Genomic DNA, 16,279 nt, shown 5'->3' with positions numbered 1-16,279 from the left:
GGGATTCAGTGCTTCTCTAGCTAGGAGGAGATGCAAGGATTGAGATCATAAAACCTGTTCCTAAAAATATCCAACTATCCAAAGACCCGTCCCACCAGATTCCCTGGAGAACAGAGAGCCTCACTCCATCCTGAACTCCCTCAGGGGTTGCTGAAGGTCAACAGTTCTAGCAGCATGGGGTTCAGTCTCCCTAGGGGCAAATGACTTTGCTGTTCAGTCGTCAGCAGGGCTCTTGGTAAGTGCCACTTTACAGTTGCCACTAACTCATGCCAAAGTCTGAGCAAGGGCAGAGGCGTCCTGACACTCTGGATCCCAGGGCCAAACTGGGGTCTTGAGGGCGTGTCTGCTCCCCTTGCCCGAGCTCTAGGGTTCTATTTTTAGGTCTCTGCCCTTTATTCTTTAATCCAGCCTTCCGGAAAACGGACACCGATAACATCGTCACCGGGAGTTTACGTTCCACCCTTCCGGCACAGGGCGTTAACAGTCCCTTTTAACAAGGCCCAGCCCAGAGGACCCAGCTATTTCCCGCAAGCCGCAGCGCCTTCCTGGTAGGTCCGCAAGAGGGCGGAGCTAGAGGCAGGCTTGGGGCGGAAGGCTGTCAGGGTCCCCGGGACGCGCAGCACTCCCCACTCCTGGGCGGGGCCTGCAGGCCTGTGGGAGGGGCCGCCGGCCCATCAGCCCCACCCCCTCTGTGTCACTTCCGCCCTGGGTGAGCCGCGGGGCTCAGGCCGCCCGCGCTGTGGCTGCGTCCAGCTCTTGTATCGGGGGGAGCTGGACTCAGCAAGGTCTCTGCGGAGCAGTCTCGGGTGTCCCGCTGGCTTCTCCGAGAATGAAGGCGTCTTGCGCGCCGCGGAAGGCGCCGCCCCGCTGCTCCGAAAGACTGGCTTCTGGGCGTTTCGTCGGGGTGCTTCTGCTGGCGCCGCTGCTCCTGCTGCCCACGTCCTCCGGTAGACTGTGCGCCCTGGCCGGGGACGGGGACTGGAGCGGGCGCGGGGGCCGGCCGGCTGGACGTTGCTGGGAGCCTTGGTGGTTTGGGCCGCAGGCGCGGGGCCGGGTCCCTCCGCGATCGTCAGGGGTTGGGATTGAAGGTGTACTGGGGGGTTGGGGGGGGTGGGCACCTCGGAGACGGCGTTCCTTAGTGGTGTGGCTGGGGGGTTTACCTGGGGCCGGGTTGGGACCCTCTCCGAAGCTTCCAGAGTGGTTCCGGGACTGATCCAGTCGGTAAGGCGAGAACCCACCTGCAGGGTGGTGACGGTGCCCGGGGTTGTTGCTAGGCTGCTGCTGTGTCTCCTGGGAGAGTTGGCCCTGTGTTTTTTTTCCGGGGCGGGGTGATACCTGGTGCCCCGCGGGGCCTGTCTAGGATCAGGGGAGTCCGGGCCAGGTGTACCCAGGTATGTGCTTTGAGGAAGTGGCCAGTCCATCTGGGCCGAATGCGGAACAGGAAAGCTTCCTGCCTTTAAAGTGGGGGCCTGCGGAGCCCGTGTGGTGCCCGTTGTCTCTGCTGAGAGCAGGCCCTGGCTAGGGTTAGAAGGTTTGCAAGGGGAAAAGGGCGCTTTTTGTAATTCAGGTTAACAGGCAACTTGGTACCCAGTTAATATAGATAGCAAGGAAAGAGTTTTTCAGCCATGAGGGAGCTAAGAGAATGATCAATAGCTCCAGATGGTACAGGCAGGTTAACTCGAATTACTGAGGGACAGAGAATGAGGCTGAATTTACCTAGAAGGAGGCTGGCTATTTGCTTGAACCTGGTAGATTTTTTTTTAAGGTCTAGAAATGAGTAGAATGTGAGAAATAAAATGGATAGGTGTAAATGTTAAAGCCTCCGTTTTGAGGAACCAAAGGAAGGTTAAAAATAGGTTGTGTAGACAAAAATCGGAAAGAGTCTTCAGGTTTCACTAGAGTTCTAGTTTTGGTCAGAGACCGTGATTATTCAAAGGTACCACCTGGGCAGGGATGTGGGCCTATGCTTGACTCAGAGAGTTATTTTTATAACTTTGGCAAGCAAGTAGGGAGTGCTTAGACAACTTTTGTAAGTGTACGGAGGTGGGCAGTTCTCTTGACTCATAGTAGAGACTATTTCACCTTTCTGAAACTCATCTGGAAAACTGGAGAATTTTCTGAATGCAGCCTATCGAATTATATAATGGCACCTGTTAAATATAGCACCGTGTGTGTGTGCTCAGTGTTGTCCAGCTCTTTTGCGACCCCATGGACTATAACTCATCAAAGTATAACATTGCAGCCCGGTAATATTTACACTGTAAATTCTCTAGGAAAAAGGGAGTCAAGATATGATTTTTTGATGCTGGCAGTGTTTGAAAATCCTTATAGGAAAAAGGATTCAGTATTCTGAGAAAGGGGAAATTTGATGATAAAAATATGATATCGGACCCAGTCATTACAGTGTATGAAGCTTATAATCCACTGATTTCCAAAGCAAACGTTCTAAACTGCATATTGTTGAAAGCATGTTTTTCATGATGCATGTTATTGGGAAGAGATACTTAAAAGTTAGCTGAATGGATTAAAAATACCAATTGACATTTGTTTTTCCATACACTGTATGTGAGAGTCATATCAGAAATTCTCCCTTCTTTTTATGCTTTCAAGATAGTTAACTGAAATTGAATGCATAAAGCAAAGAACACATATATAGTTTAATCGTATGCATGGTCACTTGAGTTCTTTCTTCGTGCTTCCAGGATATACTTGAATGATGATGTGTGCTTTTATCTAAAATGGAATTATATAACATTTCTAGCCCATATTCTTTTCTGTTATAAAAAATAGAATGTGTGCCTCAGAGTATTCAGTAAATTTAATATTAATACCTGTGACTTTTTGATTTTGGTTTGTTATGGGCAGTTAATTGAGGAAAACTCATGTATCATGATCAGCAAAGTAGAAATGTTGAAAATATTTGATAAATGTTAGAACAGTTAACTTGACATGATATAAAACATGTTATAAGTGAAATGTTGGACGAGTATGAGAGAGAAGTTTAGAATTTAGAATATGATGGAAAAGAATATAGAGGGAAAGTGAATATAGAATATGAGGAAAAGAAGAGTGATATTTCACTTGTTTAGAATTCTCTCAATCTGAAGTAAGACCTAGATCAGGAAGTAAGTAAATGTTCCCCAGGGATCAAAATAGGTCTGTTTCTTGTTTCCCTTGTATGTGAGGCCTCTGCTTTCCCTTAGCCCTTTAGGACGTGATGTGTCTCCATCACATGATTTTATATAATTTTTCTAACAGATCTGTTAGGTTGTACTTAAAAGGAAGAGGACTTGCTGAAATAGAAATGACATTATTCTAGGGAGAAAAAATTTTCCCCCAACATTCCCCGCAAAAACCCCAGAAGTAAAAAACTCTAAAAGCGTCTCAGGATAGTAGCTTTATGTCAGGATATATTGGATAAACAACCCAGCTACCTTAGGGAGCTTCTGAAGGATTGATCTGTGAAGGAAAATGATATTATATTTAATACCCAGAGAGCAAGTTTTTTTTCATGTAATGCTATCCAAATATTATATTTTGATATTTACAGTGTCGCTATATATCACTTTAAAAAGGTTCAGTTCACTAATAGAAAACAAATGAAGTATTTTGAAATCCTTTGGTCCCTATTTATTTTGATTTATTAATCCCTCAATGTATATTTTATATTCACCTCTTAGCATATCTTGAGTTACAACTGAGTATACAGTTTAGTAGAAAAAGAAGGCATCTGATTCCTGCCCTCTGGGCCCGTGTCTTCTGAGAGAAAACAGCCCAATATGTTTGTGTTTCAAACTCTGGAAGAATAATCTGAGCATAGTGCTATAGGAGACTTCTTAGAAGAGAGGTGGGTTTTGAGATGATGAATTTAGAAAGAAGTGGGGAAGGCTACGGACCTATAAACATATTTACATTTCAGAACCAGGCACATTGATGCTGTCTCTGGCCAGAAGCTCATAGGTTGTTGTTTAAAGTAGGCAAGGCACATAGAAAATCTTGCTAAGAACTTTTCCGTTTGTCCTGTACTGCCTATCTGTTGCCAGGCCACAGTCCTGTCTGGTGAATAAGATAAAACGACTTATTTTTATGCTCTTATTCTCTCTATTCCTAGATGCCTGTGATGATCCACCAAGATTTGTCACTATGAAGCCCAAGGGTGACCCTCCATCCAATTATAGTTCTGGGGATCGGATTCTGTATGAATGTCGTCTGGGTTTCCAGCCAGTGACTCCTGGTCAAGTCCTCGCTCTTGTCTGTCAGGAAAATAAAACATGGTCATCTCTCCAGGAGGGCTGTAAAAGTAAGTAAACAAATTTTTTTTTTAATTCAAAAAACTTTTTATTGCTCTAGAGATTTTCACACATTTTAGAGTATGTATTTTACTACTGAAATGATCATTTTCTCGTGTGAATGTAGGTTTTTAGATAGCCATGCATTCAGGCTTTGAAAAATCTCCAGGGAATTGTTTCCATCACAATTGGTTGCCTGGGTAATTAAGAATCTTATGTGGCATTATAATAGTTAAAGCAAGAAAATAATAATAAAAGTAGTAATATTCCCATGAGTTCTAACAAGCCATATAGCATTTTGAATTTGATTCAGGTCTATTTTGAAATGGGTATAAAACAAGTTTGATCTTTTGCTTTTAGGAAAACAGTGTTCCAACCTAGCTGATCCCATAAATGGCCAAGTTATCTTTGTAAATGGAAGTACTGAGTATGGTTCACAGGCTCACTATGTTTGTAATCAGGGGTAAGTAGGCTGCTCCTTAGAGGAAATAAGGTTATGTGTGACTAAGTCCATTTTCATTTTGCCTCTCTTAAGCATTGCCATAAAGTTGGTTTCATTTTGCTTTATATGTAAGTCATACTGTAGCCAAATAACCTTGGGCTTTTTATGAAGATTGAAAAGATGAATAATAGAACTAATAGAAATTAGAAATAGAACTAATAGAAACTAATAGAAATTGAAATTGAAGGAAAGTGAAATAGTATAAAATTTAGTATACAGGTGAAGTTGCTCAGTTGTGTCCGACTCTGCGACCCCATGGACTGTAGCCTACCAGGCTCCTCTGTCGATGGGATTTTCCAGGCAATAGTACTGGAGTGGATTGCCATTTCCTTCTCCAGGGGATCTTCCTGACCCAGGGATCGAACCCGGGTCTCCCGCATTGTAGACAGATGCTTTACCGTCTGAGCCACGAGGGAAGTTGACAAAATTTAGTGTATGTATTAAACAATGAAAAATCATGGTGACTGTATCCTTGACAACACAGTGCACTCTCTTTGTCAATAAAATGTCCAATTCTGAGATTTGAAATAGGGTTTATGGAACTGGGAAGTGGAATAGCCAACTATAGTTGTTCTTATATCGAAGAAATCTATAAGATGTTACTAGACCAAACTTGACCTGGCTAGCTTAGACAGTAATCTTCATCAGGATCTTTTAGTTGGAAAACCTTATTGTTAAAACTACTGCAAAGGAGTGAAGCATCTCAAAAAAGTACTGAGTATTTAATAACAGCCTTTGTTCTACAGGGCTCTCTTAATAGTATATATTAAGGCTACTGAGCCTTTTTTAAAAATATGAATTTAAGGGATAAATGTGATATCTCTGGAAATGGAACTGGTTTTTTATTATTGTCTATGTATCCTGGTACTTTACTGAGTTTATTCAGTCAGTTCACTCGCTCAGTCGTGTCTGACTTTTTGCGACCCCATGAACCACAGTATGCCAGGCCTCCCTGTCTATCACCAACTCCCAGAGTTCACACAAACTCATGTCCATCGAGTTGGTGATGCCATCCAGCCATCTCATCCTCTGTCGTCCCCTTCTCCTCCTGCCCCCAATCCTTCCCAGCATCAGGGTCTTTTCCAATGAGTCAACTCTTCACATGAGGTGGCCAAAGTATTGGAGTTTCAGCTTTAGCATCAGTCCTTCCAAAGAACACCCAGGGCTGATCTCCTTAAGGATGGACTGGTGGATCTCCTTGCAGTCCAAGGGACTCGTAAGAGTCTTCTCCGATACCACAGTTCAAAAGCATCAATTCTTTGGCACTCATCTTTCTTCACAGTCCAACTCTCACATCCATACATGATCAGTGGAAAAACCATAGCCTTGACTAGATGGACCTTAGTCGGCAAAGTAATGTCTCTGCTTTTGAATATGCTATCTAGTTTGGTCATAACTTTCCTTCCAAGGAGTACGTGTCTTTTAATTTCATGGCTGCGGTCAGCATCTGCAGTGATTTTGGAGCCCAAAAAAATAAAGTCTGACACTGTTTCCCCATCTATTTCCCACGAAGTGATGGGACCAGATGCCATGATCTTCGTTTTCTGAATGTTGAGCTTTAAGCCAGCTTTTTCTCTCTCCTCTTTTACTTTCATCGAGAGGCTTTTTAGTTCCTCTTCACTTTCTGCCATAAGGGTGGTGTCATCTGCATATCTGAGGTTATTGATATTTCTCCCAGCAATCTTGATTCCAGCTTGTGCTTCTTCCAGCCCAGCGTTTCTCATGATGTACTCTGCATATAAGTTAAATAAGCAGGGTGACAGTGTATAGCCTTGACGGTCTCCTTTTCCTATTTGGAACCAGTCTGTTGTCCCATGTCCAGTTCTAACTGCTCCTTCCTGACCTGTATACAGGTTTCTCAAGAGGCAGGTCAGGTGGTCTGGTATTCCCATCTCTCTCAGAATTTTCCACAGTTTATTGTGATCCACACAGTCAAAGGCTTTGGCATAGTCAGTAAAACAGAAATAGATGTTTTTCTGGAACTCTTGCTTTTTTGATGAGCCAGTGAATGTTGGCAATTTGATCTCTGGTTCCTCTGCCTTTTCTAAAACCAGCTTGAACATCTAGAAGTTCACGGTTCACGTATTACTGAAGTCTGGCTTGGAGAATTTTGAGCATTACTTTAGTAGTGTGTGAGATGCGTGCAGTTGTGCGGTAGTTTGAGCATTCTTTGGCATTGTCTTTCTTTGGGATTGGAATGAAAACTGACCTTTTCCAGTCCTGTGGCCACTGCTGAGTTTTCCCAATTTTCTGGCATATTAAGTGCAGCACTTTCACAGCATCATCTTTCAGGATTTGAAATAGCTCAACTGGAATTCCATCACCTCCACTAGCTTTGTTCATAGTGATGCTTTCTTAGGTCCACCTGACTTCAGATTCCAGGATGTCTGGCTCTAGGCGAGTGATCACACCATCGTGATTATCTGGATCGTGAAGCTCTTTTTTGTACAGTTCTGTGTATTGTTGCCACCTCTTCTTAATATCTTCTGCTTCTGTTAGGTCCATACCATTTCTGTATTTTATCGAGCCCAATAAACTCAATAGTGAACTGAGTTTATTAGTTCCCACATTCGTATTAGTGTTTATGTGTGTGTGTGCATAATCTTTAGGGTTTTCTGCGTAGTAGAAATATATATATATATATATATATATATATATAGTTTCTTGCTTAATTGCTCTAGCTAGAGCTTCTAGTACCATGTTGAATAAAAGTGGTAAAAGTAGTTGTCCATGCCTGTTCTAATCAAATTTTGTCAAGTTTCTTTTCTGCCTCAGTTAAGGTGATCATGTGCTTTTTTTCTGTTTCATTCTTTTGATATGGCTTATTGCAATGATTGGTTTTTTTTATGTGTTGAGCCATCCCTTGCATTCTCAGGATAACTCTCACTTGCTCATGATGTTTAATCCTTTTAAGATGCTGTTGAGTTGTTTACTAGTATTGTGTTGAGGTTGTTTGCATCGGTGTTTTTAAAGGCTGTTGATCTAACTTTCCATGTGTCTTTGTCAGATTTTGCTATCGTGGTAATGTTCATCTCACAGAATGAGCTCAGAAGACTTCCCTTCGCTTTAGTTTTTTGGAAAAGTTTGGGAAAGATTGGTGTTACTTCTTTAAATGTTTGGTAGATTCACCAGTGAAACCATCAGATCCAGAATTTTTTTTTATTGAGAGATTTTTGGTTACTGGTTCTGTCTCCTTACTGCTGCTGCTGCTGCTAAGTCGCTTTAGTCGTGTTCGACTCTGTGCGACCCCATAGATGGCAGCCCACCAGGCTCCTCTGTCCCTGGGATTCTCCAGGCAAGAACACCGGAGTGGGTTGCCATTGCCTTCTCCAATGCGTGCGTGCATGCTAAGTCGCTTCAGTCATATCTGACTCTGTGCGACCCTGTGGACAGCAGCCCACCAGGTCCTCTGTCCACAGAATTCTCCAGGCAAGAACACTGGCGTGGGGTGCTGTTTCCTTCTCCCATCTCCTTCCTAGTTAAGGTTTATTCAGATTATCTGTTCGGGTGATTAAGTCGTGGTAGGCTTTGTATTTCTAGGAGTTTGTCTGTTTTATCCAGTGCTTCCATTTGCGGCATAAAATTGTTCCTGCCCTCTTACAGTATTTTTTATTTCTGTCAAATCAGTGGTGGTGTTACTGCTTTTATTTCTGACTTAGTAATTTGAGTCTAATCACTTTTAGTCTATTTAAAGGTTTTTAAACTATTGCACTTTTTGAAGAACCTATTTTTGGTTTCTTCAATTTTTCTCTATTGTTTTGCTCTTTTTTTGTTTATCTCTGTTCTAATATGGCCACTAAACTGTAATAAATCTTATATTTACTTCCTTCTGCTAAGCTTGGATTTATTTCTTTTTCTGGTTCCTTAACTTGTAAACTTAGTTTGAACTTTCAGAGGTTTCATTTCTTAATGTGAACATATATAGGTGTAAATTTCCCCTTTGGCACTAGATCCCATAAGTTTTGATATGTTATATTTTCATTCCCATTTGTCAAGGCATGTTTTAATCACTCTGATTTCTGCTTTGAACCATTGGTTGATTTAAAACATACTGTTTAACTTTCATAGTTTTGTGAATTTTCAGTTTTCCCTTTGTTAATGATTTTTAACTTCTTCCTAGTGTGGTCAGAGGATATACTTTGTGTAATATCTACCTATTAAAATCTACTTAAAATTAATTTGTAGCATAAAATAAACATAGTATTATTTGTTAAATAATTAATTACATGTGAATAACGTTGTTTCCTTATTATAGCCTAGCATATGGTCTATCCTGGAGAGTATCCCGTGTGCTGTTGGGAAGCCTGTATAGTCTGTTTTGTTGGCTAGAGTGCTTTGTATGGATCTGTGAGATCTGGTGTTTTCTTATTAAGGTCCTCTGTTTATCTTCTGTGTAGTCGTTCTGTCCATTACTGTGAGTGAGGTATTACAGTCTCCAACTAATGCTGGAGAAACGCTTATTATGTAGGAATGTGTACTTGCCCCTTCCGTTCTGTCATTTCTTTTTTTTTTTATACTTTATTTATTTATTTTTAACTTTTATTTTTACTTTATTTTACTTTATAATACTGTATTGGTTTTGCCATACATTGACATGAATCCACCACGGGTGTACATGCGATCCCAAACATGAACCCCCCTCCCACCTCCCTCCCCACAACATCCCTCCGGATCATCCCCTTGCACCAGCCCCAAGCATGCTGTATCCTGCATCGGACATAGACTGGTGATTCGATTCTTACATGATAGTATACATGGTAGAATGCCATTCTCCCAAATCATCCCACCCTCTCCCTCTCCCTCTGAGTCCAAAAGTCTGCTATATACATCTGTGTCTTTTTTGCTGTCTTGCATACAGGGTCATCATTGCCATCTTTCTAACGTTCTGTCATGTCTTGCTTCGTGTATTTTGATGGCCTGTCATTAGGTGCATAAATGTTTGTACTGTTACATCTTCTTGCAGCATTGAACCCTTGTTAGCATAAAATTTCCTTCTTTGTCTCTTGTAACCATTTTTTTTTTTAAATTTACAGTCTGTTTTGTCAGGTTTTAGTATAGCTCCTCAACTGTGTTATGGTTACTGATACCTTTTCCCAGGCTTTCATTTTCACTCCATTGATGTCTTCTGTTGTCAAGTGAGTCTCTTGTAGACAGGCCTTGGTTGGAGCAAGGAGGGACCTATTTCTATTTTTGTGCTATTTGTCTTCTAAATACTTTATAGCTTTTTCCCTAGTCCCTCATTTCCTGCATTACTGTCTTTTTTGTATAGTTAATTTTTGTAGTGAAATATTTAAATTCCTGTCTCATTTCCTTTTATGTATATATCCTATGGCTGTAGTGTTTGATGTTACCCTTGGAAATTACATTTAGCACTGTACGTGGAAATTCCCTGGTAGTCCAGGGGTTCAGACTCTTCACCCCCACTGCAGGGGGCACAGGCTCAATCCCTGATTGGGGAGCTAAGATCCAAGCTGTGAATCCAGTAAGATTCATAGCGTGACCCAAACAAAGCAAAACAAAAAAACATTGTATAGTTACAACACTCCAGGTTGAATTCATACCAACTTAAATTCGATAAATTACAAAATCAGTCCTTTACCGCCCCATACTCGCCCTTTTTGGTTGTTGATATCATACTGCTGCCTACACAATTAATTGTAATACTAGCTTCTACTTTAATAATCTATTTATTTATTTTATAATTTAGTCTTTTAAATCACGTAGAAAACAAAATTTGTAGTTGCAAACCACTGTTTCAGTAATGCTAGCTTTTATAATTGCTTTTATATTTACCTTTGCTGAGTTTCTGTGTCTTTTTTTATACATAAGACTTTGAGACCTTTCATTCCCTTTTCAGTACTCCCTTCACATTTCTTCTTGAGTGTATAGTGGTCACAAACTTCTTAAGTTTTTAATTCTGGGAATGTCTTAAATTCTCCCTCATTTTTGACACTCAGTTTTGCTGGATAGAGGGGTTTTGGTTGAGTTTTGTTTTTTTTTAGTTATATCAATAACTTTCTTCTGGACTCTGAATTTCTAATGACACATCTGCTAATAATCTTATTTATGATGCTTGACGTATGATGTTTCTCTTCTCTCTTGCAGTTTTCAGGATTATTTGTCTTTGTTTTTTGAAAGTTTGATTATGACGGCTTTGTGCAGGTCTCTTTGTATACTTAGAATTTTGAGCTTTTGACATATTTCTATTCATGTCTTTTATGGAATTTGGGAAGTTCTCAGCTGTTATTTTTATAAGAATTCTCTCTGTCCCTTTTCTGAGAGTCCCATAGTGTATATGTTGGTCTCCTTGTTGGTGTCCCATGGAGTCCTTAGGCTTTATCCATTTTTCTTCAATCTTTTTTCTTTCTCAGAGTCAGTAATTTCTGTTCCCCTATATCAGTTCTACTAATTCTTGCTTCTCAAATATGCCTTCAGTTTCTCTAGTGACTTTTTCTTTTCCATTAGTGTCAGTTTCAACTCAAGAATTTTTTTGGGTTCTTTGTAGTTTTCTGTCTCTAACTGCTATTTCCTCTGGGTTCACATATTGTTCTCTAGACTTTCTACATTTTTTCCTTTAGTTCTTTGTCCATCTTAACAACTGTTATTTCTTCCCAGTTTCACTGAGGCTGCAGGTCCGTGGGGCCAAGGTGGGGGGCCGCCCTGTGGGGCAGAGACGAGCCAGTGAAAGGCTGTATTTGACTGGCCTTCGTGGGGCACAGGTTGTCGCCTGGCCTTGCTTCCTGTGGCAGGTGACAGCGTGCATGCACAGCGCTTGCAGCAGATTGTTTTGTCACAGTCGTGCTTCCGGGGAAAGCTGGGGGAGGAAAGGTTGGATGATGCCACCCCACGTGTGATGCACCAAGGGCAGGGTGGATTCTTTCTGGATATTATAGTCTGAGAGAGCTCGGCCCCCTCAGCTGTCTGTCTGCAGAAGTCAGACTCTGTTGGAGAGGCAGGATGCCCCGTGTCTTGGATTTCGACTTTAACCTCCTGCATGGTGACACTTGGCTGGACCTCAGGAGTGATGGTCTTGTCCATCAGGGTCTTCACAGAGATCTGCATCTGTGGGTCTGCTGTCTGGCTGCTTTGTTGACAGAAAGTGGGGTGGCAGAACCGGCACCCACCTATGTCCAGAGAGCGGCCTCAGAAGACACCGCTTTAAGGCCTTTGCTCCATGGATCTGTTGTAAGGTCTTCAGAAAAAAAGCTCTTTTCATTTATCTTTCCATCTTTCCATTATATCTTTTGCGTATGAGCCATAGATTCTTTTTCTGTTTCTTTGTATGCCTTGTGACTTTTTTGTGGAATCCACATATGAAATCTAACAATGTGGTGACTCTGAAAAATCAGATTGGCCCCTCTTTTACTTTGATTTTGTTTTGATTATTGTGTGGTGTCTCAGCGCCGAGTCAGGTCTTTTCTGAGCCTTTCTCTGGGCGTGCACAGTTGCTTTCTAATTTTTTTTTCCACATGGTAATTATTTTGGAATATCCTAATATTTAATGTCCAACTTCTGCTAGTGGCTTCCCTGATAGCTCAGCCGGTAAAGAATCCAACTGCAATGCAGGAAACCTTGGTTCAATTCCTGGGTCCAGAAGATCCGCTGGAGAAGGGATAGGCTACCCACTCCAGTATTGTTGGGCTTCCCTTGTGGCTCAGCTGGTAAAAAATCTGCCTGCAGTGTGGGAGACATGGGTTGGGAAGATCCCCTGGAGAAGGGAAAGGCTACCTACTCCAGTATTCAGGCCTGGAGAATTCCATGGACTGTATAGTCCATGGGGTTGCAAAGAGTAGGACATGACTGAGCCACTTTTGCTTACACTTCTGCTAGTGGGGAAGAAAACAGTGAAGGAGGCAGCAAAGGGTGTTGGATTTCAAATCTCTTGGAAATCATTTGGCCAGTGTTGAAGGAGCTTGAAAAAGCTGGCGAAGGTGTGACGACAGTGGCTGCCCGTCTCTTTTTTGCTCCTCTGGGATCAGAAGCAGCAGTGATAAGAGCATAATTCCCTGCTCCTTGGAGGGCAGGCCCCTTTTTGCCCGCCCTGGCTCCCACAGGCTACTTATAAGCCGCTTCAGCAGCATGTGCACAGAGGGCTGCTGAGGTGAGGGGTGGGACGCTGCCACTGTGCTGAGAGCTCAGATTGACCGAAATTAAGTTAACTTACCTGTCCAGTCTTCTCCTCCAAATTGCAAGCCATGAAGAGATTCTAGATTTCCGAAAGGGGAAATCAGGCAGATTCTATCAGTGAATCTGTCGTCAAGATGGGGAGACAGATTCCTGTTGCCACCTGTTTTGCCGTCATCCCAGAGTCCTTTACTTAACGTGTTATAATGTAGAATCAGTGCGTTAACCCTTGGGGAAAAGTCATCTGGAAGGGGGCACAGGCAGATACACTGGGTATTTTTTACCTTGATCAAGTAAAAATAGTGGGAGATCCAGTGTATAGATAGAAAGAGGCTGCTAGGTGCCAGGAGACTCAAGGAAGCCGTAGACTTCTCGAGGAACACAATATATAGAGAGGTGTCAAAGTAAAATGGTAAATGCAAAGCACCAACTAGATCATTTTTGTGATCTTTGCCATGAGAGTCCAGAAGAATGTAGTATGAATTTAAATGATCAGAGAAGATTGCATTGAGTAGTGTTGCTAAACCTCTTTACTGCTAGAAAGATATAGGCATACCTTGGAGATAACTGCAGGTTCACTTCCAGGCCACTGCAGTAAAGCAGATCAAATGGGTTTTTTTCATGTGTTTACATTATAGTCTGTTAATTGCGCAATAGCATTATGTTTGAAAAAGTGTACAGACCTTAATTTCAGCATACTATGTGACCAAAAGGTGCTAACCATAATCTGAGCCCCAGAGAGTCATAGTAGTAATAAGAAAGACACTAATCATAGATCCCCATAACAAATATAATAATAGTAATAAAGTTTGGAATCTGTGAGATTTACCAAAATGTGACACAGAGACATGAAGTGAGCAAACACTGTTGGAAAAATGAACACAAGTAGGTTTTCCGGTGCAAGATTGCCACACACCTTCAGTTTGAACAGCAGGGAAATGAGGTATGCCTGTATGTTGAATAGTAATACTCTAAAGACTCTTAATAAGAACTAGCACTTACCTAGTACTCACTGTGCCAGATGCTAACTCACACAATCCTTAAAACAGCCTCATGAGATATGTACTATTGTCTCCCTTTTCATATATGAGGAAACTGAAGAAGTGAACTTTAATGGACTTTCCCAAGCCCAGGTAACAAGTCAATCTTGGGGCTGGAACTTGAACCCAGGCATCTGTGCGCATGCCTCTAGAGCAGTTTATAAGTAGCCTGTGGGAGCTAGGCTGGGCGAAATCCAAGCTCTAGGGCCTTATCTGCCTGCTCAGTTCTTATGAAGTAGAAAGGTGTGAGCAAAAGCATAGATGTGAATGTGTGATGCATTTCCAGATATGGCCAAGATGCCAGACAGCAATGCAGAGTGATTTAGACATTTTGCTGTGGGCCAGTGTGTATTCATTCAGATGCAGAAACTTTTATTTGATTAAGTTGCAGGTTTAGTAAGCATTTCTGTTATATTTTGTTTAAGGAACTTCTCTCTCCAATTACTCTAGTGCAGAAAAACAGCCATGTAAAATTGTTTTCATTATTATGTTCACCTTGTAACTACTAAAGGACATAGTAACTTTTCTTTTCTCATTTAGTTATTACTTGATCGGGACAAGTATTTCTCATTGTGACATTTCTGGAAATGGTGTGGGCTGGAGTGATTATCCTCCAACATGTGAAAGTAAGTATATTGTTGGAATGTAGAGCAGCAATTCTCAAACTTTTGGCCTCAGGACTCCTTTATACTTTCAAATTAACATAGACACCAGTGAGCTTTTGTTTATATGGGTTATGTCTATTGTCATAACAACAATGTATAGACATAACCCATATAATGCTGTGGGTTATGCTGTGTCAACTCTATTATTATTGAATTAATCCTGAAAAGTTTTCAAAATAATTATTTATTAATTCATTTTTAAGAAGAATAAATGTGTACCTATTAGTATATAACACATATTTAATGAAAAAAACATTCTAAAACAAATAATGGTTTTGTTTTACATTTTTGCAAATTTCTTCAATGTTTGGCTTTAAGGAAAACATCAGGATATAGTCACTTGAAAAATCACACTATAGCCTCTGGAAAATTTCACAATACACTTGTAAGGATGAAAGTGAAAATGACAGTGATAATTGGTATTAATGTGAAGAACTGACTTAGCAAAGAGATACATTTACAAATTATGAAGCATTTCTCAACTAGCACTGAGTTCTGGTTTTAATCATGATCATATTATATCTTTAAATTGTCAGCATGTCTTATGATGAGAACAAAGCTTAGTTTGGCCTTACAGGTAAATGTTTGTATCTCATGTAGATATTTCATGACTTTAAGAAAATGAGTTTTATTCTAGAAATTCATTTGTAGATTAATAGCTTGAGTTTAAGAGAATATATTTTCTCATAAAAAGCTTCTTCTAAATGGATAGCAGTCATATGGTAATCCAGCGTATAGCAGTCATATGGTAATGAGTTTATTGAGGGCAGTTCATAGGACTTTACTAATGCTGTTTAATCCTTTACCCTTCCCTTTAGCCTTTCATGTTCTCTCTTTTTTTTCTTTTTAAGAGATTTTGTGTAAACCACCTGAAGAAATTCCAAATGGAAAATACACCAATAGCCACAAGGACGTGTTTGAATACAATGAAGTAGTAACTTATAGTTGTGACCCTTCAAATGGACCAGATGAATATTCACTTATTGGAGAGAGCAGGCTTACTTGTGTTGGAAATGATGAATGGAGTAGTCAACCTCCTCAGTGTAAAGGTAATAATATTTCTATTTGTTTCCTTCTTAATTTGTAAATACAGTAGAAACTTTGTAAATAGTTTTACCTATATGTAAAAACAGTCATATGTGCTTGAGTCTCCTGTTAAGTTGGTTTCTAATTTGATTTAATATCAGTCAAACCAAATAAAAACTAGTTGTAGAGTTTCCAACCTCTCACCCGGCAGGTTCTTGGCACTCCAGTTGATACATTGCAAACTATTGTGTATTTGCATGTTAAGACTGTTTTCCATGAAAGCATCAAAAATTCAACACACTTTTTCCCAAGTGTTGTCTTGTATTACAAGAAGTGTAACAGTGTGGCTGCAGGGAATGGTAGTATAAATTGTAAGAGATGTGAATTGTCTCATAAATATGATTGATAAATGCTTGGGAACATCTTTTTAAAAAGATTTGAGGTGTTAGAGCTTGATCAAAAGCAGGGAGACACTGGAGGGATTTTTCCTCTTGAAAGAAAGGATCCACTGAATAACAGCAAAATATTCTCTCAAGTGAAGAGAGACCATTCTTATTACCATATTCTAGGCAATAAGAAAATTTTTACCAATCTTAAAGAACTGAAATCATTTGGAGTACATTATCTGATCAA

General features: G+C 40.7%; 1 protein-coding gene across 10 annotated transcripts in view; it reads left to right on the top strand.

Annotated features, from left to right (window-relative positions):
• Positions 1-729: 729 nt before the first annotated feature.
• Positions 730-16,279, top strand: part of LOC138090187 (membrane cofactor protein-like) — a 39,036-nt gene continuing 23,486 nt past the window's right edge. For all 10 annotated transcript variants that reach the window (XM_068985679.1, XM_068985682.1, XM_068985680.1 and 7 more), the window contains exons 1-5: positions 730-947; positions 4,112-4,300; positions 4,650-4,752; positions 14,496-14,581; positions 15,472-15,669. In XM_068985679.1, coding sequence (XP_068841780.1) covers positions 830-947; positions 4,112-4,300; positions 4,650-4,752; positions 14,496-14,581; positions 15,472-15,669 — 694 coding nt within the window. In that variant the 5' untranslated portion in view covers positions 730-829. The remainder of the gene's footprint in view (positions 948-4,111; positions 4,301-4,649; positions 4,753-14,495; positions 14,582-15,471; positions 15,670-16,279) is intronic.

This window comes from Capricornis sumatraensis, chromosome 14, assembly GCF_032405125.1.
Source record: "Capricornis sumatraensis isolate serow.1 chromosome 14, serow.2, whole genome shotgun sequence".
In the NCBI taxonomy this organism is placed as follows: Eukaryota; Metazoa; Chordata; class Mammalia; order Artiodactyla; family Bovidae; genus Capricornis; species Capricornis sumatraensis.
Note: the sequence above shows the minus strand (reverse complement) of the source record. Positions and strands in the feature narration are given on the sequence as shown.